Source organism: Camarhynchus parvulus, chromosome 1A (assembly GCF_901933205.1).
Source record: "Camarhynchus parvulus chromosome 1A, STF_HiC, whole genome shotgun sequence".
Classification (NCBI taxonomy): domain Eukaryota; kingdom Metazoa; phylum Chordata; class Aves; order Passeriformes; family Thraupidae; genus Camarhynchus; species Camarhynchus parvulus.
Window position 1 is genome coordinate 32,299,559 of NC_044586.1, and position 26,920 is coordinate 32,326,478.

At 37.1% G+C, this 26,920-nt stretch overlaps 1 protein-coding gene across 2 annotated transcripts in view; it reads right to left on the minus strand.

Annotated features, from left to right (window-relative positions):
• Positions 1-26,920, minus strand: part of SYT1 (synaptotagmin 1) — a 333,835-nt gene that overhangs the window by 119,106 nt on the left and 187,809 nt on the right. For both annotated transcript variants that reach the window (XM_030960947.1, XM_030960948.1), the window contains one exon: positions 5,607-5,798. In XM_030960947.1, the coding sequence (XP_030816807.1) occupies positions 5,607-5,781 (175 nt within the window). In that variant the 5' untranslated portion in view covers positions 5,782-5,798. The remainder of the gene's footprint in view (positions 1-5,606; positions 5,799-26,920) is intronic.

Sequence of the window (26,920 nt, forward strand, 5' to 3'; positions counted from 1 at the left end):
GGCAATGACTAACACTGGCATGTACTGTGAAAATATAAATCAGAGCTCTTGCTGAAAATATGCTGATTTTACAGTATGCATACAATATCAATCCAGTTTCTAAATCTGAAAGCATTCTATTATCAGCATTTTGTATCCTTTTTATGAACTTAGAAAATAATGTGCCATCTCCTCCCTGTACCAGTGACACCTGTGCTCCGGGAAACACTGGGAGAAGCCTAATGAATTTGTTTTCTGCAAATGATCAAGCTGTCAGCTTACAAAAATTAAGTTTCAGAAAGACCCCATGAATAAAATCCTCAATTTTCTAATAACAGACATAATCTGGTAAAAACTCCTCGATAATCTTGATGCCACATACAAATGAAAAATTAAGAAATTAACTTTACTGCCATTTGTAGAGGGCAATAAGCACTCTTAATACACCTCAGCTGGTCAAGCAAGAAAGGCAGAAGGGCAAAATAGCAGAGACCAGCAGGGAGAAAGAAATGATGTGTTTAAGATGACTGCTGAATGCTGAAATTTTGACTTAAATAGCTAAAGATATAAATCCAGAATTAATTAATTTATTTGCTAAATTACCCAAATACAACTTGGTAGTCAGATTAACAAGATATTATTTAGAATTAAACCGGACCTGAGTCTTACAGTTATTTTTACATTTTTTGTTACAGTTCTCTCTACAGCCTCCAGTCCCATTTTGTTTTGACAGTTATTCACTAGTCCAAGGGGAGGGAAATAAAACTTTCTCTGCAATGTGAGAGAAGTCTGCACAGAACATCAGGTTTTAGCCTGAATTATCAGAGATTTGAGCTTCTGGTTTTGGGGGATTAGCAGTCAGTTGTACAAGATGAATCAAATTCAGGGGTTTTAAGCACCAGCTACTGAAGCCAAATGGAGAGGCAAGCCAGCCAGACATTTCAAAACGGGGTTTGTATAGGAATGTAACTTTTCATATAATTACAATGTAAGGCAGCAATGAGCATTGAAAATATGCAATATCTTTCTATTACAGTGGTAATGACACTATCCTGGATTCAATGCAATCAGCTGTTATAGCTGTTCCAGATTTTACCACCAGCATTAACAGCACATCATTATTCAATCAGATGCATGCTGTAATTTTATTGGATTTTTGCTGTCTTGTTTACTGGCAGAATGTGGTCTCCTGTTCATACAGGAATGTGCCATTAGAAAACATATCAACACCACTTTGATTTTAAAGTTATTAAATAAACTAATGGTAATTTATGTCAATTTTTATTTGTGTATGGTTAGTCTTAGTATCTTGACATTTAAAGTCTCCACCCAAAAGCTGTTGTTGCCATTACCACAGTCTTGTTACAACAGACTTACTGTAAATGTATGGCAGATATTTTCCTAGCCTGTAGACAAAGATCCAGATGTAAGAGCACTGAGAAAGAAGAAGGAAAGAACTGATAGATCTTATAAAATCATTCAATGCATTTTGTTTTCAGAAGAGTAAGTGCTGTTTTATCTGCTCTGTTTCCCCCCTTTTTTCAGTTGCTGAATTTGCTATATGTGAAATGTAAAAGCAAAGATGGTGCCTTTTTTCACCTTCTGGTAAACAGATTAAAATCCTGCAGATTAAAGATAAATAGGGATTGAAAGTGTAAGAACCAATTAAGTTAGAGTGACATTTACACACAGTTCAGTTCTGGAAAAACAACTGTACTGTGATTATGCAAATCAGCCACTCACGACCAAAATGCAGGGATTTACATAACAGAGAAAAAAATTCCTCCCAGTTATGGCTCAGTAACTTACCGGGTTCTTGCACTTTAATTGTATGACTCATTGTAATAAAATTATCCCACTTGCTTTACCCAGAGTGAAATGTATGTTAGGACATTGCCATTCTGAATGATGTGCGTGCTTTTGGAAGCCTACGTTCTCCTGTCACAAAATGTGGTGTATGCTCTATTTTAAAGAGATACAAATCAAGAAAAAAACCTCCAGATTTTCTGCTTGTACCAATGAAAATTTTAACCCAGTTTATGTACTGCATCACTGTTCTTGAAATAAATGCATCTTGATACAAATAGGTCCTTTCTTTTTCTTGGAACTTTTATCTCCTCATTCTATTAAATTAATCTTTTCTTTTTTTTAATAAGACTTGTCTTGTGTATACATCACAGAAGAAAACACCAGTATAATTTGAATTGCATTAATTTAAATTGATTTTTCTCTTGTAGTTTTGCAAAGCAAACTTTTAATGGCAATCCTGATATCTTCAGTAAGCTGGTATGTTTAGACTATTTAACTTCTGACATCTGTCTGTTCTACAAAACTTAGTAAAGAAATGAATCTTCTATTTTAAGCTACATGGAAGGAACAGTATTGATTCAGCTGGATGTAGTTTGATGTACCTTTATTTGTGTTATCATGTATTCCATGATTAGAATGTTGTATTTATTTTTTTTTCAATATAAGCATGACTTGATACTATATAATTTCTAAGACAAAACAGAAAAAAGACTACATAAATTAGGCCCTACTGTGGCTTGGCCTTTTTAGCACTCAAACCAAGTTGATTGCAGGTGAGCTTTTTCACAACACTTTATCCTATCATACATATATCCACTACATCATGATGGCTTATTTTCCATCTGCAGACATCATAGGCAGAGGCAACTAAAACATTTAATTATTTATCTCACACATAAACAACAGAGCACTGAAAAAAGGTCCTCTCATAATAAACACTGAGATTTCAAAGTCTTACCTGTCATGTGGGGATGAACACGAGATCTTTGGAAGTAAAAATTATAAAGCACATGAACAAAACAAGAGGCATGTCCCTCATCTGAAAACTTGCTGACGATGACATTCCGCTGCCAAGTGTAAGACTCAAGTCAGGTCCTCAGTCTGAATAACCTGGTCCATGGTCTTGGGAGTGTTCTTAGACTTCCAAGCATTTCTGCCATCCCAGTTGGGCCCATGCACCCTATTTCTTCTCTCACACAGCAAGAAATTCCAAAAAAGGCACTACACAAACAATTTTGTCTCTACTAATTTACATTCTGCTCTGTTTTAAGAGAGATTCTAACAAAAATTTGCAGCCAGTTGTAGGAAGTAAGTACTGAAAACTTTTCTAGCACTATGACATTTTTTTGTAATAGGCTGAAAACACCACACTGACAAATTCCCACTGGCATAAACTGAACAACTCATGAGAAAATGCTATAATCTTCAAACAGGGAAATGAGGTCTCCTCTGCCCTCCTGTCCTGTCCCCAATATTTTTAGACAGTCTAATTAAACTTATTTGTTTTGTGTTTCTGTTAGTTTATAAATGAAAAATACATACAGATGTGTGTAATGTGGTCCCTTCTTGTAGGATTTATTATCGAGGAAAATGGGCAAAAGAAATTTATTTGGAATATAAAATGCTCAAATATGTCAACGGCACTAATTCATATTTAGTATTTCAAAAACACACAAGTTCCTTGCCCCTCTGTAGTACAATGAACACTCAGCTTTCTTCTTGAAATGGCAAAATCCCCCCAGTATAGCAGAAAGCAACACTAAATAGCCCCAGCATTTGATAGATTCTGGGAAGAACAAATCACATCTGCAGCCTCTATAATAAGAGCAGACAACTGGCATGGGATTTGTGACTACCTTAGGTTCATTTCTCCAGGACAACAGTACTGCATGATCTTGGATAAGAGACCAGACTTCTAAGATGGTGGCAATATATTCTGGTGTCACTATCAGCAGAAGGTACCTTATTTTATAAATAATATGATGTATTTCATAAGGAATAAGATTTGTCTTATGACCTAATATACTTTTCTAAGTAAGCATTTTCATTACGTAAGAGTAGGGGCTTTTTTCTTTCATGAAGACATAATAGAAGTTTTAGTCAGTTCAACCTGAAAAGACTCACCAGATTGGACTTTCCACTTGTTTTTGTTGTGGTTTTAAAAAAGTATGCAGCAGGGCATTCCAAATTCCTCTCTATCCACAAACCTTTTCCTACAGCTACCCATTATAGAGTTCCTCATACTGGAAGCCATTCATGCCTTTGCAAAGTTAAAAGCAAAGTTTAAAAATAAGAGGCTATTTACATAAAAGTCTCATCTACGTTATTTACATAGCATGGTGAGACAAAAATTACAAGTCAAATGTTTCAAATTCTGACTGTTTTTCCCCTCAATATCTTGTCTTTTCATTTCTCTTTTTTCTTTTTATTCCTATATTTTTGTTCTTTAGTTTTGTTTTCCCATGACATCATCAGACAATTTCATTTCAGTATGGTCTGCATTGGACTGCACAGATCACCAAAATACTGGCACACAAACTTCTTATCTCTATAACACCTTAATTCTTGCAAGTGGGAATTTTGAGTGACAGAGCAAAGCCGTTTCCTATCAATTTATCTAAAACTGCACCTGCCACATTGCCAAGATTCATTTAGAGATAAAAAAAATTGATTAATATTCAAATTTATAATCTGACTTTATCAGTCACAGAACATTTCTTTACACAAAGGATAGCCTTCTAAAAATGAAAACTCTTACATATGTTAAAATACTTCCCTGGAAATATTTTACATTTACTTTTTCTTGTAAAGAAGAAGTTATTACAGACTCAATTACTTTCTAATGCATGCTACTAAAACACACACACAGAGCCTTCACTTTCTTGTCCGTAAAACTGCCAAAATGATCTGCTGGTAGCATTAGGTAACTTTTCTGTCAGTAACAAAAAGGAATTTTTCTGTGTTATATGAAATGCCATTGACAATATTGACTTAGTCCTATAATTGATACCAGTGTATGTATAGTAAAACATATCAAACAGATTCAAGAACCCCAGTATTATCATGAACAACAGCACAAAGTTAATGGTTGTATTTTTTTTTTAATGTGAACAAATTGAGGCCTCAACTTTGAATCAATACTTTCTAGCACCAAAGACCAAAAGAGCCCTGCTGACTAGTTCTATTAATTTCACAGAAATATATATTTATATTTTTAAGTTTTCAGCACAGGTACATGAACTTGTGCAAACAGCATTCAGTGGCTGATCTGCTAGAATAAATAGTGGGAAAAGCACAGCTATCTTCATACATTACAGATGTATTACCTGTTTTCTTGTTAAAACTCAATTTTTACATTTCTTTCAATGTTTTCTAATCTCCACAGATTCAAAGTTTCCTTGTTTTCTCAATATGTGTGAGTTCTGGCCAAATATTGCTTTAAGGAAATATGGCCATGCACATTTGTCATAAACATGAAACCTTAAGTGCTACTGATAGGAAACATTTTACTTATTGGTCCCACAGCCACAGTGAAGTTCTCTAGTTTCAGTTTTAATGATTCAGCAGTAATTAATCAGTAAAAATTACCAAACTAATCTGACATACCAAGAATAGACATAAATTAAATTTGAGTTGGACTCTGTTTTTTTCTCCTTCAGTTAACTTTGAGGAACTTACAAAACTAGTTTAATCTTGTGATTTTTCCAGTTTGACTAGAAAACATTTAGTATGCTGTCTAAATAAATGTCAAAGAAGAGAATGTCAAATTAAACCTAGTCTGCCAACAGAAGCTTTTTTATCAATCAGGTTTTACTTACGTGGAATTTTGTTCAGTTCATTCATGAACTTCTCTTTTAGCTTAGAAAATGCATCTTCTTTTCCTCCTCCTCCTCCTCCCGGACTGGCTGGCTCAGTGACATTACTTGGAGGGGCTGCTGCTACTGTGGTTGCTGGCGGTGCTGCCAGGGCCTCGTGATGACTTTCACTCACCATTTTAACTCCTGGGTAAGCTGTTTGAAGAAAAAAAGAACAAAAAACCAAAAGGTAATATAATTGAGATGTATCTCACATCAAGAAACGAATAAATAGGCAGAATATCACTTGGTTCTCCTGCTTACTGGGTAAATATTACTTCATTTCCATATAGTTTCAGGTTCTTCATAAAATATTTATTAGACAAGAGAGAAAAGTATTTTGCAGGGTTAATTTCAGCCAGAATAATTCTATTGCTTAGAGCACTTTTCCAACGGTTTGCATTATGGAAGTGCTAAATTTGAAACCTCAAAATTCCTGTAAAAATCTCATACAGATTTACATTTTCTCTTCAGCTTGAAAGTATAAGCAAATTGAGTAATAAATGCCCCTATGTGCAAATTTCAATGTATTTACATAATTATTTTTCTGTGGGAATTACAGAGGTGTGGATCATGGATAGTTTCCACATATGAAATAAATAAGGTGATAAGGACATAATAAAAACACTTTGTGATTTCCTGTCAAAGTAATAACCTATTGTTTCCTATTTAAAACTGTGTATTAAATAGAAATTGATTTGCATGCATTTTTATCTTCACTAAATGAAGACAATTTTCCTTCCAGTTATTTTGTGTGACACTTGCTACTGACAACATTCTCTTAAATTATTCAGATGTCTTACTATATTCATGAAAATACAACATCTGTAGGGAGTCTAAATGCAGCCATTTTGAAATATCCATGAGGCTGTCACAAGCATAATCCCACATCAGCATATTTTTAATTTCATGTTGTTTAATGGGCACTTTGGAAAACTTTTATTTGAGTGTATATCACTGTGCTGAGTGTGCGAGGCCAGGTGTTAACAGTGGGCTGGCTACTGGCTGGCATCAGCGGGAAGCTGCCAGAAGATTCCCCCATGTCCCACAGAGCCAATTCCAGACAGCCTCTGGATGGAATCACTGCTGACCAAGGTCAAACCACCAGCAGTGGTGGCAGCACCTCTGGGATAACTGACTTAAGAAGGGAAAATACTGCTGGACAACAGCTACTGGGAAAGAGGAGTGAGAATAAGTGAGAGGAGCAGCCGTGCTGGCACTGTGGGCAGGGCAGAAGGAGGGGCAGGAGGTGTTCCAGCTGCCAGAGCAGAGATTTTCCTGCAGCCCATGGTGCAGCCCATGGTGAGGCAGGATGTGACCCTGCAGTCCATGGAGGTCCATGGAGGAACAGAGATCCACCTGCAGCCTGTGGAGGAGCCCACACTGGGGCAGGTGGAGGCCTGAAGGGGGCTGTGACCCTGTGGGAAACCTGTGCTGGAGCAGGGTCCTGGCAGGAGCTGTGGCCCCATGGAGAGAGGAGCCCACAGTGAGCAGGTTTGCTGGCAGGACTGGTGACCCCATGGAGAACCCACTCTGGAGCAGTGTGCTCCTGAAGGACTGCACCCTGAGGGAGGGACCATGCTGGAGCAGTTTGTGAAGAGCTATACCCCATGAGAAGGACTCCAATTAGAGAAGTTCCTGGAGGGAGAGATCCCACACTGGAGCAGAGAAAGTGGGTGAGGATTCCTCCCCGTGAGGAGGAGGGAGAGCAAAGACACCGTGTGATAGACTGACTGCAACCACCATTCCCCATTGCCCTGCACTGCTGAGGAAATCCAGAGTGAAGTTAAGCCCTGGAAGAAGGGAGGGGGGAGGGAAGCTGTTTCAGATTTAGTTTCATTTCTCAATATCCTACTTTTCTTTGATCGGTAATAAATTAAGCCAATTTCCCTAATTCAAATCTGGTTTGACTGTGACAGCAATGGGTGACTGATGTCTCCCTGTTCTTATCTTGCTCCTCCACTGTCCAGCTGAGGAGAGGAGGGATAGAGCAGCTTTGGTGGGAACCTGGCACCCAGTCAGGGTCAGCCTACCACAGTCACATAGAGTAGAATTTTAGGCTAGTGAGATGAAGATGAGAAGGTATGATAGAAATTCCTGCAACACAGGAAGGCTAGCTGAAATGTTTATTCAGTTTTTGAAAACATAGTTCTGATTTTCTGCCGCATCATAAATATCACTGATCTGAATAATTTCAGAAACCAGAGGGAAAAAGGGTTTGAAAAATAACAAACATTCATTATTGCTCCAAGAGTACAGTTGCTCTCAGCCTCAAAAGACATTTGGCCTTTGAGCTTTTCCTGAGAAATTTAAACATCAACATAGGAATAAAACACAACACATCAAAACAGAAGGGGCATTAAAGCACCTGACTGCATGCAATATGATTAATCATGACCTTTCTTGTCTTACATGATTGTTTTCATGGATGTTGCTAAGAGTGCTCAAATCACTAAATCAAGAGGAGAATTGGTGTTTTTTCCTTCAGCTTCAGTCATGAAGACCTGCAGGCAGAGGCCTGACTGCAGGCAGAATGAACTTTCTGAAATCATCCTCACCATTCTTATCATTAAACAGGGGTTTGCACATGGACGTAGTCTGGAATACAAAAGCCATTCTCCAATACTCCTGTATGATGAAAAACATTTTAACAAAATAGGGGGTTGGTATTGCTTAATTTAGTGAATACTTTGTAGCAATTTTATTGATGCAGCAGTGAATGAAGTGGTATTCCCTGCCTACCCATCACTTCTGTCCTTGCTCTCAAGTCCCTAGCCTAATATAAAATCATGTTGATGTTGACACAGAATATGTATACAATACATCTCCATAAATATTTCATAAGCATGTGGTCTTGAATGTTTCCCTGCAACAACATGGGAGCAGTTCACTATCAAAAGCAGACCAATGTCAATGGAAAGATTCCAGTTAATAGTCATACATTTGGCTCAAGCCCGAGGTATCTGTATTTCCCCAACTGCCTCACAAAACAACAAAAAAAATCAAGTAGTCCATAATTTTGGTAACAAATAAAATGCCAGCTATTCCAGACTAAGAGACTTCCATATGCTCTGATGAGTGCCAAACACTATGAAGCAAAACATGCAGAGTCATAAGCTGTAAACACTAGTGCCGTTTTATGTTATCGCATTTTGTCAATGAATGTCAGTTAAATCAGAAGGAAAGTTGTATATCATAATTAAATCAAAATTAAATTGCTTAATTAGAATATATTGCTTAATTAATTCAGGCCTGGCAGTTGACTATTTTATTTAGCAATGGAAGACACAATTTGCAGTGACGACTTTCAGCTAATTAAAAATTAAGGCAAATGTAATTTATTTGCTTCTAGTTTTGAACTATATTTTGAAAATATATTCAAAGAACAAATTTGAGGCATTACACTTTGATTTACTTAAAAGGAGGAAAAACCAACGAAACAAGACTATTCCTGTGATGTCCAGGAACAAGCCTCAGCAGATTCCGAGTGCAGTTAGAGGTCACTACGTCTAATGAGGCATGCACAAATGGTTTGAGACTTGCCACAGAACCTTTGACCTTTACATGCCAATGACACTGTCCTGATATTTCAAAAAGGTGTGAAGGGGCTGAAAAAAGAATCTTGATTCAGAAAAAGCTTCCTGCAAAGAGCACGTGCTCACTTGCTTATAACATCTGATGGCTTTTGTAAGTGTAATGCTGCAGCTTTCCACAATAACAGTAGAAACACCATGATAGTATTAGAGACTGCAGAATACAGAATAATTAGATTTCAACTGGCCTTTTAAAAAAAAACGGGGTTACTGGAATGCTGCAGCGCATTGCTGAAGGTAAAGATCTACAAATCATTAGCAGATTCTCTGCCATTTATGAAATGGTAGTTGCAAGCAAAAACGTCTTGTAAGTTAGAAAATGAAATGTCATTCCACTCAACTATGATTTTCAGTTCAATGTTCACTGCAACGTTTATAGTGCTATGTATGAAATATTATATGTTTCATGTGCAACATCCAATCATAAATAAGATTATTAAGATATTTATATCATAAATAAGATTATATTTAATTGTAGAATATAGGAGTGTGCCTCTTGTTGAAGGAGTGACAAAACTATCCTTTGTCCCCTCAAAATGAAAGAAGCCCAGAAGTTTCTCTCCTCGATTAGGTGAAAAAGACCCTTCATAGGCTTAGGGGACTTCACCTCAAACTTAAGGATAGCTAATTGGACAGAAGCCAAAAAATCCCCCATGGCAATTAACTAGAAAAAGGAGTGAACAAAGAAACTAGAGGCTTTTGTAAGGTGTTTTAACAGGAGCAAGAATGTCGGGTACCTAGCTCAGTGTTTCTCTTGTTTGTTATTTTGGATTTTATTAAACCTTTTTGTTTCCAACACTGCAACAGAAGCCATCCTGCTGATTTTTGTGCCTCCAAGAGTAACTAAGCTATCTTGGGTGTGTTACAGGCCTCCGAGAGCTTATTAGACCTGGCTTGAGGAGGTTACTATATCAGCAGAGAAAATTACAATTTAACTTCCAAGCTTCTATAAAATGTAGCACAGACTATATTTCCTGACCACATCAATTCTTCGGCATACCACTGCCCATTCACTGGCCAGTAGTGCCATACAGTCATTATAAGACATGCAAAATGACACAATGGAGAAACACATTAAATACTTCAAAGTAATGCTTGCCTCTATTCAGAAGTAGGTATGTGTTGACTGAAAATCCAGTTGAACCCTTGAGGAGACCAGGCATTTCGAGCTTTACTGTTCCCTATGCAAGAATAACTCTGACAAACATGAATTATCAGCTCAAACTTCTACATAATTTCAACATAATTACCTCTGAAAATGGAGCCTTTGAGAAATACACATATACACACTGGAGATTTGTAAAAAGCAAGGGATTTTGTTATGGAAGTACAAAGTATTGGCTGACTGCCCTAGTATGCGCTGGTATGGATCCTGATGGAGACAGTGCCATTGGAAAGCACCTCTTAAGAAAATTGTAAAGCAGCAATGGCTCTTAGGAGAAGAGTAAAGAGGTGTAAAACTTCAGACATGGATGAACTGAACAGAGCATTGAATAGATTCTGGAAATCACAGTTGAAAGAATGTGCTCAAACGGCAACAGTCTGCAAACATTCTGCCATATCCAAAGTAAGATGTGGACAATTTGGGAAGACTAATCTCATGGGAAATCTCCCCAAAGCCTAAAAAATAAACGGAATAGTCAGAAAATTAATGAGAACTCTGTGGGATGTCCATCCACATTGATTCACACAGAAAGGGGATTTTCTGGAATGAGCAAAACTCAAGAACACTGTATCACCTTCTGGAAAATCGTGGGGAGAATTATTATAGCCTTACAAAAAAAAAAAGAAAGAAAATAAAATAATAACATGCCAAAGGGCAGGAAAGTTAATTGGTGTGTTTCTATGTGGTTAAATTACAGTACCACAGCAGCTGCTAAATACATAATCTTATAGGTGTAAAATGAGCGACATTCTTTCTACATGGTGGATTTCAGACAATTTATATTTGCTCATTTCTCTTATCTGCTGAATCCAAGCTGCATGCAGTGAGACAGTAAACAGGTCAGGCATCTCACGCTGACCAAATAATTACCTCCCAATGAGAAATTTTCTGGAAAGCGTCCTTTTTCTTTACTGCCTCTCTTTTTTTTTGCCATACTAAAAATTGAAGTTAGTGAAATTATTAAAAACATACAACTGTAGTGTTGCTATGAGTAGTTTAAGTTTTCAGAAGTAACTGTCATCATTCTTTCTATGTTTAATGCTGCAACTGTAGCAGAGCTATTGACTATACTCAAGATGTAAATTGGGATCTATACTGTTAAATGGTATTTCCTGGAGAGCCTATCATTTCAGCATACAAAATACGTTTAACCCAGCAGTCACATCCAATGTAATGGATGTAATGTAATAACAAAACTTCTCCAAGAAAGAAGAAAAATCTCACAGTTGTGTCCCTCGATCATTTTTGTTTACAGCACCTGAGCACTGAAAGAGAAAGCAACTATTAGCTTTTAGTGCCAGTACACCCAGGGTAAGAATGCAGTACTGCCAGAGAAAGGTTTGCACCACATTGAAAATATACCTCATTCCATTAGAGTGTTTTTGATGAAATTAATTAATGAGAAGATGGGATCATTAGCAAAATGTTTAAAGGTACCTACAATAAGGGATCTCTTCTTAGATTTAAGCATTCTGGGATGTTAATAATACATTTTTTGCTCATTCATCTTCCTACTAATGAATTAGGTTCTTTGTAACTTCAGTAAAGGACAGTTATTTTAAAAGACAAGCTCAGAAAAGAGACTTTGTTGGCCTTTTATAAAGATGAGACTGTAAGTACATCTTCAGAAGAATGGAAGGTCATGGCAAAGATGTATCAAAACAGCCTTTTCATGACTACCACAAAGGTTTACAATGCAATCCAGATTTAGTACTACTTTAAAGAAGGTACATGAAAGGCCAACAGTTCATGGGGAAAAAAAAGTTCTGATGAAGAACCTTGGTATGAGAATTCAGGGGTCCTCTCTGTGCTCCTACCAAGGCACAAGAAATGTCCCAGCAACATCCCCACCTGCCCCAGAGTGATCCCTGCGCCTCTTTCAGTGGAAAAGAGACACTTCTCCTGCTGCCTTTTATGAAACATGAACTGACACTTCACAGATGTCGTCCGTACATCAGCTCTTTAACACTGCTTTCCAATGCTTGCTACTAACACCACAGCAATAGCAACTGGCTGAATGAACTGAATAAACAAGATAAAGCACCTAAATCTTCTCCCCAAAGCCTATGGCTACGTTATTGTTCAGTTTTAAGAAATGTCTATGCCTGCATGTCCCGCCAAAGGAGTATCACTTGTCCTGGAGCAGGCTGGAGGAGCACAGCGTTGCAGACAAACAGAACTGTGAGATGGTGAGCCAGGAGTGATGAGAATCCCAATACATGGAGGGGGAGACATCTGAGCCAAACTTTAAGCAAGTGTGGGGAAAGCACAGCAGTCACATACCAAGTCATGCAGAAGTGCTGCAACCCCAAAGCAGCAATGGGAAGGAGAGCTTCGCAGAAATATTTTTTGACACTTAGCAAAAACTTTAAGTTTTGAGGCTGACAGTTATCTACAACACATTCCTGAACCAGGAAATAAATCTTCCCATTATTAGACATGAACTCCATATCAGTCTCCAGAATTCACTTAAAATAAGAACAAATATTTTTAGAAAAACATCTGAAAGACAATCACTTGATGGCCAAATATAATTAATTCTCATGAGAAAGTGAAATATTCTCAGATTTCCAGTCTAATATTCACACTGAAAACCTATTATTTGAATATGAGTTGTATCAAAATAATAGCCAAGTCTCTGTGTACTCTTCTTAGCCTAATTCACTTTTTTAGTATATCTGATAAATCTAGAAAATATGAAGAAAAAACATAGAATAATTCACAGTTCTCTGTTACAATAAAACCATTTTATTTAATTTACATCATTATAATGGAGCATTTCATGTCTAAGCATGTTTCAAAGCTAACCATATAATGTCACAGAAAACAGTTCGTCCAAGGACAGCAAATCCCCTGAAAATTTTTGGGAGGGATATGGACATTGTGAGTACTGGAGAAAGACAAATTCTTCCATCCACAGCACAAACTGCAGGTTTCTTTTGCAGCTTCCTGTGCACCCATCTATTAAATATGGCAGAACTGTTTGAAGCATAAGACTCTGAAATATCTTATAATAAAGTCTATGGAAGAGAAACTTTGTCTCGAATTTTCAGGAAGCACCAGAGTCTGATATGCAATCTATGAAAAGCTAATCACTGTATTTTGGAGTACCAAGATATGAAAGATGTATTTTCAGATTCACTCCTTAAGCTGTTGATACAACCAAAATTAATTTCACTGAGAGCAGTGAAGTTGACACTATTTTCTTTCCAGCTAAAAGCCAAAATTTTTGACTGCACTTCAAACTTCTGCTCCTGCAATGCTGAAGAGCACATGGAAGCCAGAGAATTCACAGCAGTTACAGAGAAACATCTATGCTTAGGTCACATTGCAAAGTAAGTCAAGAGTGGTGTCAAGAAAGTCAAAGTAAGTCAAGATTCAGTACATAAATTCCAGACCATTTTCTGAAACTTTTATTTTCCTCTAAGTATATTTCTTAGTCATGTGTTTCCTTTGATATTTAGAGGTAACGGGGATGGAGAGAGCCCTGTGTCTCTGGATGTTGATGTTATTGTCATGTTTCAGCAGCAGTGAGGTTACCTGCCAAAGCTTCACAGTATGTATAATTTAAACCTTCTCTCTTCATCTACTATAGCAATTGCTGGTTTAAAATGTCTGAGCTCCTTGTTAATAGCTAGTTATTAATAGAAATAAGGGAAAGAAAGAAAGAAACTACCTTAATTTCCTCCCACATGATCATTCTGTCATCTTTCACACTTGCATCTCATTTCCTGAAGCTGCAATCTGTGTTTCTACTCCCCTGGTATTTACTTCCAGACTTCCTTTTTACAGTAGTGTAAGACAAAAGAATTTATATAAAAATTAGTGTTCAACTGAATTTAAGCATGAAATTCAAATGCAGTCCACAGAGTGTTCTTGCTGTTCCAATATAATTTTAGAGTAATCTTACAAATAATGAAGCCCTTTACATCAATATATTTTTTGTTGCGTACATTGCATAAAATCAATTTATATTCCCATATGTGGCTCCTGTCCAATCAATGGCTCCAACAAAGCCTATAAACTAGTGAAGTGTCACAGAGCTTAACTATGACATAGTAAAATTAACAAGGAACAACATAACAGAAATTGTAAAATAACACAGAGAAATGTTATTAATATTCTTGCTTTGGCACAGCCTTAAATTCACTCTTTGCCCTTTGAATTTTCTTCTTTATTAGAATTTCTTATATGCCTCAGTTTCTGCAATCAGTAACCATGGGGCTAGCAAAATTAATTAGGTACATGCACTAAGGAACCAAACTGAGAGCAGCTGAGATGTGCAGCTCAGGGCTATCTCTCACGTTAGTTCAGCCTTGGACTTAGGCTGTGAAGTAACTGGTACCTCAGAATGTGATTCTGACAAGTGACTATATAAAAATGGCACCTTTTTCCTGAGAAAGATCTGCTCTCTACATATGTTCAGTCATATATGCTGAATTTAATGAGTACCACATTTAACTTCATCATCGAGTGTTTTTTCACCATTACATCCACAGTATTATAAAGCTAAGGAAGCAAGGAAAATGCAGTAAGATTGTATTCCTCATCTGCATCATGAATGCAATTTCAAACTGAACTTCAAAGACCTTTGAGAACTTAGTACAGATCACACAGTAAGCTCATGAAATTTGGGCTACATCACTTGGTGGTAGGTGGAAAAAGACAACAGTTCAGCTAGTCTTTCAGATCCTATGATAAAATTATGTTTATGGCATTTAGAAACATGTAAATAGTTGGTATTTGGCATTAAAGCTTTAGATGCATCACCCTGGGGTACTAATGAGAAAAATACCACATGAGTGAATTTTGTAGATCAAACTTTGCAAATTCTGTATGATCAAGATTCAGAATTTTCAGGTACATTCATTCTAGTTTTAAAAAATCTCAGTATGTCATCACACAGATCTCAATCAGACACGTGTAAAGTACCCATGTGAGCACAAATACATCTTTCTCTAAATACGTATCACAGGTATATTCCTCCCAGGTGAGCATTCATTATATGCTACTATTATTGCAAGAGAGCAAACAATGACAGTTTGAATCCAAGACTTTTCTAGTGAACAGATGGGAGAAATACACAATTTTCATAAGTTGTGATGCTGTCAAGAAGATTTTTCAGGGTTTTCTTCAGCCGCATAATTGCAGTACTGAAATCAGGAACAATGATGCAAAACCATGAAAAGAAGCTGACTGATTGTGACAGGTTCTGTTAATTGCAGCTACATGAAAATTACTGTTTCTTGAATGTTACCAGTGCAGGAAAGAACATGGGGACACAGGAAGCATCTGCACTTAGATTTGATTCTTAAGTTAAAATATTCTCTAAAAAAAGTTAGTTGATATTTATGATTAATTACTCTACATAGATTTTTAAGACAATCTTATCAGCACATGGAAGTAAAATGGCAAAAATTGAAACTAATTGTCCCATAATAACTGACACATTTTCCTCCTGTTGAGAATGCTATGCCATCATCCAATAGCCTTCTGTACACAGCAGGAGGTAAAATTACCGATCAATTACATGACATTTAATTTCCAACTTGAAACATTTTTCTACTGAAAGAAAGTAAAAAATCCGAATTTGAGGCTAATAACCATGCATTCCCTACAATGTTTTGGAAAGACATATTTTAAAAAGATGCCCTTATGCATATCTGAAATTTTTTTAATAACTGATAGCCTTAAAATGAGGCAGTTTATAAAGTATTAGTATAAGCACTGATTTCTGCTGTTAGTACAACTATTGCTTGTTCTGCAATTATTTCCTCAGATAATCAGTTTAGCAAGGATCCCAACCACAAGAATGTTGCATCCAGCTCACGCATGAGCAATACTAGAGAACAAAACTCCAGAATAAAGATAAGGAAGTAACAAAATGAAATAAAAAAGAGAACTACTTGGTTTTTTTGTTGCTGTTGAAATAAAGTTAAGGATGAATGGTTATTTAGGGATTTTCATAGGTTTAAAACTTTTAGGGTTTTTTGCACATGGAAATGCTTGGTGTGGTCATATTCCCTTCTCTTCTGTAGACCAGAGAAAGCCTGTATGATAAAACTTTGAATTCCCTTGGACAGAGGACAGACTAAGCCTAAGGTTATCCTCAATGAGTGAGTTCTCATCACTTGGGTTTTGCAAACCCAGTGTTGCTATCTCCAAGGGAGGAGTCATCACTGTTCAGCTTTTGCAAAAAAGGACTTGCATGCCTGTCTTCTGGCATTGCCTCTAAGAAGGTGCTGGAGGCAGTTCAGAGAAGAAGCAAGATTTATGAGTCACTTCTGTTTTTAGCACACCCTGCTGACTAGACAGCTTCTCACTCAGCATGCTGGCTGCTGAGCAACCCATTTTGAGGTACTCGCATCCTCCGGATACTGTACAGGAAGCTTACTCTGAAGCTGTGACACAGTCCAAGGATGGAAGGAGCATAGGTATTCGTAAGCACAGCATCAGGAATTCTCTAATCTAACCCACAACCTCAATTTGCTCTGCTTTCATAAATAGGATGACAGAAACAGTGTGGTGTCTCTGCCTGACAGTATGGCCCTTCTGCGTCATGAATATTCCTGGAGGTTCTGCACAGGTTTGAAAGAAACTTGGTGGACTGAGGCCAACTGATATGCCTGGGCTACATTCTGAAAGCAGCCCTTCTGCATGCCTCTTTCAGGATGGCACATCCCAGAGTATCATGCCCTTTTAGACTGAGGGATGGATCTACCCTAGATCTGGACAGCAGTCAGCAGCAGCAGTCTGACTGAGGCAGTGACTGATAGATCATTCTGCCTCATTAGCCACTTACTCCTGCAGGAGGGCAACTAAGGTTAGTGTTATTGCCAAAACAACCTGAGGGAATTAGAAATCCTACTTAATAGGCAAGGCTGATTTATTACTACTGCTGGCGTTCCCAATTTTGTTCTGGGCACTTCTTTCTTCTGACCCAGTACAGTGCTCTTTGTTTTAAACCACTGATTCAATACACGTTCAGGGGAAAGTGTTGTTCACCAAAAGTGTTTAAGCAGGATAATTCAGTTTTTCAAGTTTGTGGATGGAAACTCGAGCAAATTTTACTTAACCTATGGGTAATTACACTTGGAACACTCTGAACAACTCACTGGTTATAGGATGGTTACAAGAATGTTGTTTTTAACGCAGCCCAGTAGATACTACTACTGCAGTTAAGTCTCTAATAGCTAAACACCTCGGAGCATGTTGTCACACATCCTAAGTTTTCCTGTAGATGTAGCTGATTGAGTTAATTGTCCAACTGAGACATCAGAAGAAGGGCTGAGTGTACACTAAGTGCTACACAGTTAACATTCACACAGAAAGAAAGAAGTTTCAAATAAGCAAATGAACATGAGTGAACCTAAGAGTTCTACTTTGTATAGACTTATTGATACAATTAAAAAACAATCTGCTATGCTTCAGCTCTTATTTTCTTGATGGTCATATTGTTTAATTGAATGCTTCAACTTTTGTGACAATGCTTTGGTTTTTTGTTGTTTCCTTTTTTTCTCCCCTATTTTGTTTATTGTAAACCCCTATATTCAGATATGGAATTATCACACTTTATTGGTCAACATCCCTAATCTATAACTATGATCCATTTAAAACAGAAAACAAAAAAACGTACTGATCATATTTGCATAGGCAAGTAGGATTATCTGTTGTCACAGAACAAAGACAATTAGTTATGTGTTCAGTTCCCACTTTTTTTAAGGTCATCATAGCTAGTGTAAAACTATGCATTTTTATCTAACTTTTAGCTAAAAGATGTAACTTCTGCTCTTATGTGATCTGTGGCCTTCTGGGTGTGACAGAGCAGACTTGAAGGTGAGGAGAGTTTCAGCACTAAGGGTACACATCTTCTGAGGTCATGCGCTACCCACCGTTTGGTTGGTGAACTTGGCCTACAAGGAAGATGATACACAGCAAGAGGTTCATGCCTTTTACTGCTCAAGAGGAGCAGCCAGGATAAACAAGTGATAATTTTAACTTCATTTAGGTCTTCTGGTAGTTGGTTATTTTTTGCCCTCTGCAATTTCTAAATCAAAGTGAATTGCTCTGGAGAAAGGAAGAGAGTACTGAGCCAAACAGAAGCAGGATGTAGGGAGGCCAGCTTGACCTTTAAGCTCCTTTCAGTACATGTGTTTCTGCTTTGTGACATGGGCATTTCTTCTTCATGAAAGCATGTAAACATGGGACTGGACTCAAATGATAATTCCAACACTACTTGCAAGAGCCTGGTCCTCTGTAATGAATGCAGAACTAATTATTAAAGAAAATCTTGGCTTCCTCTAAAAACTTGCAGCTAAGAGCTTTCCAGAGATTATACCTACATTATAAAAAATGAGAACAAAAGAATTCAACATGACTGATAAAATTGTTTGCTTTTTCTTTAGAAGAAAGTAATAAATAAGTCAGCATTTCAAAGTTCTATGAAGAGAAAACCTATTTCAGAGAAAGCACACGGATGCATTGTTCTGTAGCAGGGGCATTTGATGAGCTCCAAAAATCTCTTTGGAAGAGAAAAGATGTATTATAGTGTGTGAAAAGAAGAAATCTTCAGTAACAGGCCGTTATCTAGCTGCTAAGGGCTGGTTCTCAATGAAAACAGAGCAGAATAGAATGGATAGTTTAAGCACTGTGAGGTAAAAGCAGAAAATTGGACTTAGAGCACAAGGGACATTCACAATGGAACAAAAGTGGATGCGGTAAAGTGTTAAGAATGTGACAAGGAGGAGATTATCATAAATATGAAGAGACAAAAGTCAAAGTTTTGCCTTCACTGCAACAAAGCCCTTGGAGAAAAAAAAAAGAAAGGGAATTAGCCCTGCTGGAACTTACATTAGCAAATAGAAAAGAAAGATGAAAAGCAGAATACCCTTTCAAGGTCATTTTAAACTAAGCAACAACTACTAAACCTCTAATTACAAGCCTGCAATTCTTGTTTATTTATTAGCAATTGCTAGCAAAAAAAAAAGAGATAAAAAGCTTAGTTCAACATAATTTTGAAGTTCATTCTGTTCATATTTTTGCTGCAAAAAAGCAAATACAATAATTGAAAATTATTTAAACCTAGAAAATAAAGACAAGTTTGTAAATGAAAAGTTTATTATCTAATTGTTTTACCACACATTAAGTAATATATTTTTCTTGTCTTCTGCCCTTAACAAAAAAAACTAACAGTTTTAACTTCACAGACCACCTAAATAAATGAAAGCCAAGGCATCTTCTCAGAACTTAGGAACAAGTACAGCTTCCATGCTGTACACACATGCATTCCACTTTTTGTTGAAGAATTTAACAAGCCTGGAGGCAAGTTGAGAAGTTCCCACCAAAAGCCCCTTGCTGTTGAGATCCCTGCTAATGCAGGAACTGTGTTTCAGCCATTATCAGCTGTCACAATAGGAGAGAGAAGCAGCATTTATGGCAAGGAGTGATATTTGTTTTTAATCCACAGGCATAAGGCATATCTAGCATTTTCATCACCTTTTCAACCATTTGAAAACAATAATTGTTACCTCTGTTAAATGCCTTCTCTTTCTAAACCAATACTCTCCAAATGTAAACTGTAGTCACAGCTGCAAAGGAATCTATTGCCAAACTACACCACTGGGAGGGAAGAAAATATAGTGGCAGGTGGCTCTCTCCCAAGTGGAGAGTGCTGTCTCCCTGAAACACTGTTGGCTCTTGTAAAAGAAATGCTAAAGAGCAAAGAACTGCAATATCAGCCAGGCTTTGTCTGTCAGTGGATGCTATTAATGGGAACAAACTGAAGGCTTTACCTTCAGTAGAAAAAGATGGAAAGGCTCAGGAGGGCTGAAGCACTGGGATACCTTTTACTGCACACAAGGTGAAAGTAGTCAAAATTTTGTAAAGACACTTTTTTAGTTAGGTTGGAACTCAGCAGTATTCTTTACTTCTCTCACTCTTACATTTCTTACTCTTTCTGTTTGCAGATTCCTGACTAAAGCCCAGTGAGTGCTTCACTAGATGTTTGCCTATCCCACATTGCAGTCCCATGAGTTTATTATCAGCAGGGGCCAGTTTAATGAATCAAGCTCAGGGAGGTGATGAAGCCCCTTAGTGCAGCTACACCAAGCAAACGGATGGCACAATACTTCAAGAAATACACGTTGCCTGTGACATGGGAACAGCTCAACACAGCAGCTTTTCCTGCTCATAGAGTGAACTCAATTAAAAGTGGGGCTCTACAAGGTGAGAGAGTGCAGCAGAGAACTGTCCTATAGCACAAAGTCCTCTGGTCAGAGTTCACTTCAGAGGGAACTTACCTGCAGCTGTGCCAGGAGAACACTGAAGTTATCATCTGAAACTCTCAAAAGACACTCCTGAAACCTTTGTATTTCTACCTTTTTATCTAGCATAACAAGAACTTATATGCTCATTATATATTTTACTGGGTCCTTTGCAATGCTCAAATCAAGAACTTTTGGATTTACAGTACAGCCAGTTACTACCTCATTTTAGTATTAGCAGTAATAGATTCTGAATCTAATCTTTGCCTTGTTACAAAAGCACTTGTAAGACACGACATAAATGGATACTGGAGTGTTAAGTATCTATATTCTGCTTACGAAAGGCAACGACTGCCTAGCATTTACAGCAGGGATTACAAGCATGACAGTTAGGACATTTATTCCTTCTCTATGCAATTATTTCTAGCTGGTAAATTTGAACTTTGCTTATTTTTGTCGAAGCCTACTCACACTCCTTGTGACAAACCATCCTGGAACAAAACTGGCAAGTGACATCCGCTGTGAAATGAGAATCTGATCAATCATAAAGGTTGTGAATGATGTTGAAATACACTGAATAGCCTAAAAGGCTTTTAGGGCTGCCTTTATACCTTTATACATGTGCAGCCTCAGTGGAATGTTGTAACAGGTCTTCAGTCTGGACATCATAACTAGCACCCTGTGGTGCATTGAAGGAGCATCTACATGCAGGAGAGGTTACACTCACTTTTTATCACCTGATATCCCAGCACAACCTGAATTAACATTGGGTTTTTCTTCTACCTATTTGGTGGTTTTAGCCTCTTCCCCTTGCTCATGGCAGTTTTTCACTCTCCCCTTCTTTCTGGTGTGTGACTCATGCTATCCTAAGAATCACATTTCTCTGCTTCATTAACCAACTTTATTCTATCTCTTTAGATCCCTTCTCTAGAAATTTTTCTGCTCTCTGTATTCTTCCACTCTATCTGTATCTCTATCCCTGCAGTCACCGTGCAATCTTAATAGATTTAGTTTAGCTATTCATGTCTTTGAAAAATCTCCTCCTACACCTTCATAATTCTCCTGCTATGCAGCAAAACTTTCTTACTTTTAACTCCCCTCTCATCACTTCTCCCTTCTTGCCTCTGTTCTATTTATTCAATTTCGCTTATCTAACTGAGGTCATAGTTATGTCAGCAGATCTCTGCAGAGCACACATGTCAGCACAACTTCTAAGCTACGTTGTTATTCTGATAGAAATAGTTTTTGCCAGCCTATATTACCCAATTTCAGAAGACAGTGTAACTGCACCAGCAACTGCACCTCCTCTTCAGCACTTGTTCTTCCTACACCCGTGGTGCGAATGGGTCAGCAGGCACAGAACAGTCAGGCTGTTCAGCCACACTTGTCAGACAGTCCTTGATGCAGACACTTTACTTTTAGAACAACAACAACAAACATGAAAAAGCAACAAAGAATGGCATTTATGGTGCAGGAAGAATACCTGCTTGAATGCATGCATAGGTCCTGATATTCTCCGTGTCTATCTAAATGAGCTAAGGAAGGGGCTCAGTTTGCAGAGTATAACATCAACGCTCAGCACTTCAGCAGAAGCAAATAAATACATGAATTTAGCATAGTTGCAGTGAATAATAACCAATTATTCTCAGGTCTCTTTTCATAAGTTGCAACTGCTTAGGAGTGATGGAAATTTTAATTTTAAATGGCTCTTGTTAGAACACAAGACTGTAAAAAGATTTGTGTAAGAAAAGACATTACAATAGCAGAGAAGACAATGGGCTGTTTTTAGCAAGCCTGTTCACCTAATTGTGTTTTGCAGCCTAATGATGCTGTACAAAACTTAATTGACTATACTTCGAGCCCTTCTAATGGAAGCTAGTACTGAAAAAGTAAAAGGAAACAGGATCTTGAGAAAGGGAATCAGGGATGATTTTTAACTTCTGTTACTACAGATCTCTGTAAACTCTTTCAGGTTTATATTCCAAAAAGTTTCTTAGATTATGTTCTAGGAATACAACAGAACCTCTCTATGCTAGGACATGAGAGAGAAAGTATTTGAAAGAAAGTATTTTGTGTAAACAGAATGTACTGGATGTGACCTTTGGGAAGAGAATTGTAATGTCACCTAAACAGTCTTCTCCCATCCTCTTAGAAGCCACTTTCACAACTCTCATTCTCAAAGTCTCATTTCTTTATAAAACTGTCAGCAGTAAAGGACTGGAAGTAACCTCCCATGACAGATTACTACACAGCAAGCTGATTAAGGATTTCTTGCATGCCTGTTTGAAGCATTTGATTCTAAATACTGCCAGCCAATATATACTACATTGGATGGGTACTAACCTATATTATACTAGATGGAATATAGATTTAATCTAGTATAGTAAATCTCTATAATTCTGTATAAACAGTACTTGGCCATATTCCAAGATCTACGACATTTCTATTGCATTCTTTATACACAAACCATGAATCATGGTTAGGCCCTGTAAACATGGGAAAGTAATAGTCATCCAACTCATCTTCATTTAATTATACTAAAATGGCTATAATGTTCAAGAAGCTGAGAAGTTGAACAACCCAATTCACTCCTGATGTCAGAGTAACTGCTTGTTCCACACTGCAGTAATGCACTGCATGCTGCTTTGAAATAATTTTACGTGTCACCATCTAGCGCCTGGTATATTCAAGGCTAGCCACAGTTTCTTGTCTTTTTCTGCCTATTATCCCCTCCTTCAAATGAAAATTTCAATTTTTATTGCCTGGCATGGAATTTTTTGTTTGTTTGGTTTGGTTAATTTTTATTGAGTAAGACAGCGATATAAATCAGAGGAAGAAGGAAGAGTTAATGTTTGAAAATAATCTCTTCACACATGAGCCACTCAATCACAAGTCCTTGTTTTCAATGCCTGAAGACAGTACTTTCTGAGTACATCTTACAATGCAGATTGTAGCAAATTTGTTGTGCTTTCAGTAGACCTCATTGAAATGCTCTGCTGTTTAAGGAGAATATAAGTAGTTAAAAGTGGGATTCTTATTGTATGAAGTAATCACCTTCCTTGTTTTGGGAGCAGCTATGAGAACCATAAAAATCAAATACATACATCAGTTAAAATTCAGATTTTGTAACTGAGCAGAGTTCTGGGCAGGCAAACAGTATCTGCCCAATGCAGAGAAGAACAGTTTTTAACCAAGAAAATCCATCTGTGGTGAAAAAAAAGGAAGCAGAATGTATTCTGACATCTTTGTAATGCTGTACAGCTTGTAAACTGCACAGCAGTGGGTTTTTTTGGTGTGTTCAGTTTCCTAGCACAGAAGAGACACTTTCTGTGACATACTACATAATCTCTGAAAGAGCCAACTGGTGAAAATTAATTCCACAAGCTGTAAGCACTGGACATAGTTCAAAGATCTTACAACCCTCACAAATTAAACAAATTCAACTTTATCCCTTGAAAACAGGAAAGTAACATGTAAGACTTCAAGGTATCAGGAGAATAAGACTAAAATTGCTTGCAAATTCTACATTTGAGTATGAAATTCTCACATTTCTACTTGTTCATATCAAGATGCTTATGTTTCAAAATTAGAAATAATTTCTACTCAGTAATTTTTTGGCTTTACATTAATAGCTCTAAGTAGGCCATTATTTCAGTCATAAACATACAAAAATAAAACAGGTTTCACAATAGAAACTGCGGTTTTTTGGGGTTTTTGAGAAGTCAGACAAAATATTTGTAATACAAAATACTGTAAAATTTAATAAGAATAGATTAGTAATGGCCTGTGGCATTTAATTAACATTTTAAATTTCTAATTAAGTCATTAATTTCTAAAGACTTTAGATTTGTACCTCTGTGAGAGTTGAGAGTTAATAAAAAATTTACAACTTTACAAAAACTCTTAGCGGATTTTCACCTGCTAACAGAGCAAGTGTTTCCAGCAGAGAGTATAAACTTGTCATGTTTATCATGTATGTATTAATAAAGCACTTCAATGCTAAAATTTATTTATGTCAACACATAATGTTGACAGAACTTAAAAATCATGACAGCACATCAGATTTTCTTTTGGTTTGTGTTTCAGTGAATCCTGATATATTGAACACAGATTATTTCAGGACACTTCACATCTTTAGTGATGTGGCATGGAAAAACCAATATGCAATCATATTAAAACTATCACAAGCTACAAACTGTAGGCATCAAAATTGTTATTTTAGCTTATGTTTTGTATTTCCCTTCTCCCAAAAATTAAGAAGATTTCTCAAGATTTATGCAAGATAGTTTCTCTCTCTAAAGACACATTAATAGTAGCATTTTTATTGTCTACATCCTAGAGGTCTCATATGATTTGATTCCCAAAATATCTTATCAGAAATCTTGATTTCTAATTCATCTTTGAAGTTTGGATGCATTTTTCATAAGTTCTAAAATAAGGAGTTCTGTCTTTTGCAGAGGCAGGTCATGCATATGTATGAAGGCACTGTGACAAAATTCCAAAGCATTTTAAGAAATGTAAATGAAAGGGAAAACATAGTAGCAAATTATGATGCAGCATTTTAGTCTTTTATATATGGGGAATCTTCAAGTATATCAATATAATTATGGGCAGCCTAGTGGCAATGGCAGAAAAAATAGGGTCATGCACTAGTGTTACAGACTGGAAACTGTTACAGGTATAGCCTAAAAGTGAAGTACTCATTTTCTGGAGCATAACATCTTATTGGAATGTGTGGATAACCTTAAATGTGCTCTCCAAATTACACTAAAAAACAAGCACAGAGGAAAGAACAAAGCTTCTGAAAACTAGTTATTGAGAATGACTGATCCATAGAGTTGTGCAAGTTTACTTTAGTGTTTCCATGTTAAAAGAACTCAGTCTGTGTCAGATGGGCAAGATCCTATGAATGAGCAAATATATATAGAATTTTTAGATAAAAAAATCTAGGCTGATTTCAGATGCAAGTTTCCTTCTCCTCTTTACAGGTGATGCAATCTCAGGACAGAATTAGCATCTGCCCACTTCCATTCCTCCTACTGCAGAGAGAATTCAGTATTACTGATAATGGGAAGCAGACCAATCTGCAGGGAAAATGCTAATCTAGAAATGCCCATAATAGGAAAGAGAAGGAAATCCTAAGAGGGGTAAATATCAAGGGATAAAACCATAGGATAAAGAACTTAAAAAGTGCTAGAGACAGTAAAATAGTCATGGAAGAAGGTGGCAGACAGACAGGTGTGATTGTTGAGTGCAATTCAGGAGAGAGAACAGGAAAGCAAGAGGAGAACAAAGTGAGAGAACATTCTAAGTAGAAAAGTTAAAATATGGAAGATGGGAAAATGCAACAAAAGAGTGAGTCACAAGTCCTGTGAAAAGTCACAAGAAATAAAGTAAAAATTGCAAGGAATGAATAAATAAAAAGTTCACAATGCTGAGGTTCTTTTGTGTGGTCTTGGTATTTAAATCACCATGCTTAGAACACAATCTACAGATCCTTCAGTTTAACCAGTGGGAAGTCTTGTTTTGATCCCTCCTGTTGTGTTGCATATAGGTAAAATCTTAGAGAAGGAAGGCCTTGTAACATCATGTCTCAGGCCCGTTACTCTGGCTAAGCGCTAAAGGACTATGGGAAAGTGACACAGCTGAATTAGAGGAAGAAAAACAAGTTATATAACCATTATGTGTTCACACTGTGGTGTATGGTGCTTGGTTGAATTCTGTTATGATTTAAAACTATGTAGCTGATAATGGGATAACTGCTGAAAAGGCCTGGGTTTTGCAATAAAGTGGCTCTCCTTTGCACCTGCCTGGGGACTCTGCATCGCTCTGCTTCACACACTATTTCACATTATTGATTCTGCTGGCTTACACATTTAAATATCACATATTTTAATAGTGAAACAAGGAGAAAGAGAAACATTTACTTTTTTCCAGAAAGCACCACCCAGGCACCATCTTGCAAGCAGGAGAAGCAGAGCAAGCAGGACAGCTCTAAGGGATGGGTAACTTTTCCATGCCCATTCAAGGCTTCTGCTCTGTCACAGTGATTGGGGAATTTTTGCTGGATTTGCTTATTAGCTGGTATGATCCCTGGGGACCCACTTCTGGTCTGCACCCCCTAGCCACTAAATAATCCTGCTCTAATCCATGCCTCTAGAAACCAAGAAGATTGGCCTGTTTGGCACAAAGGTTCATTTAAAGCCATCAAATTTTATGAGGAAATTTTAAACGGGCTTTCATGTTGTATTTATAAAT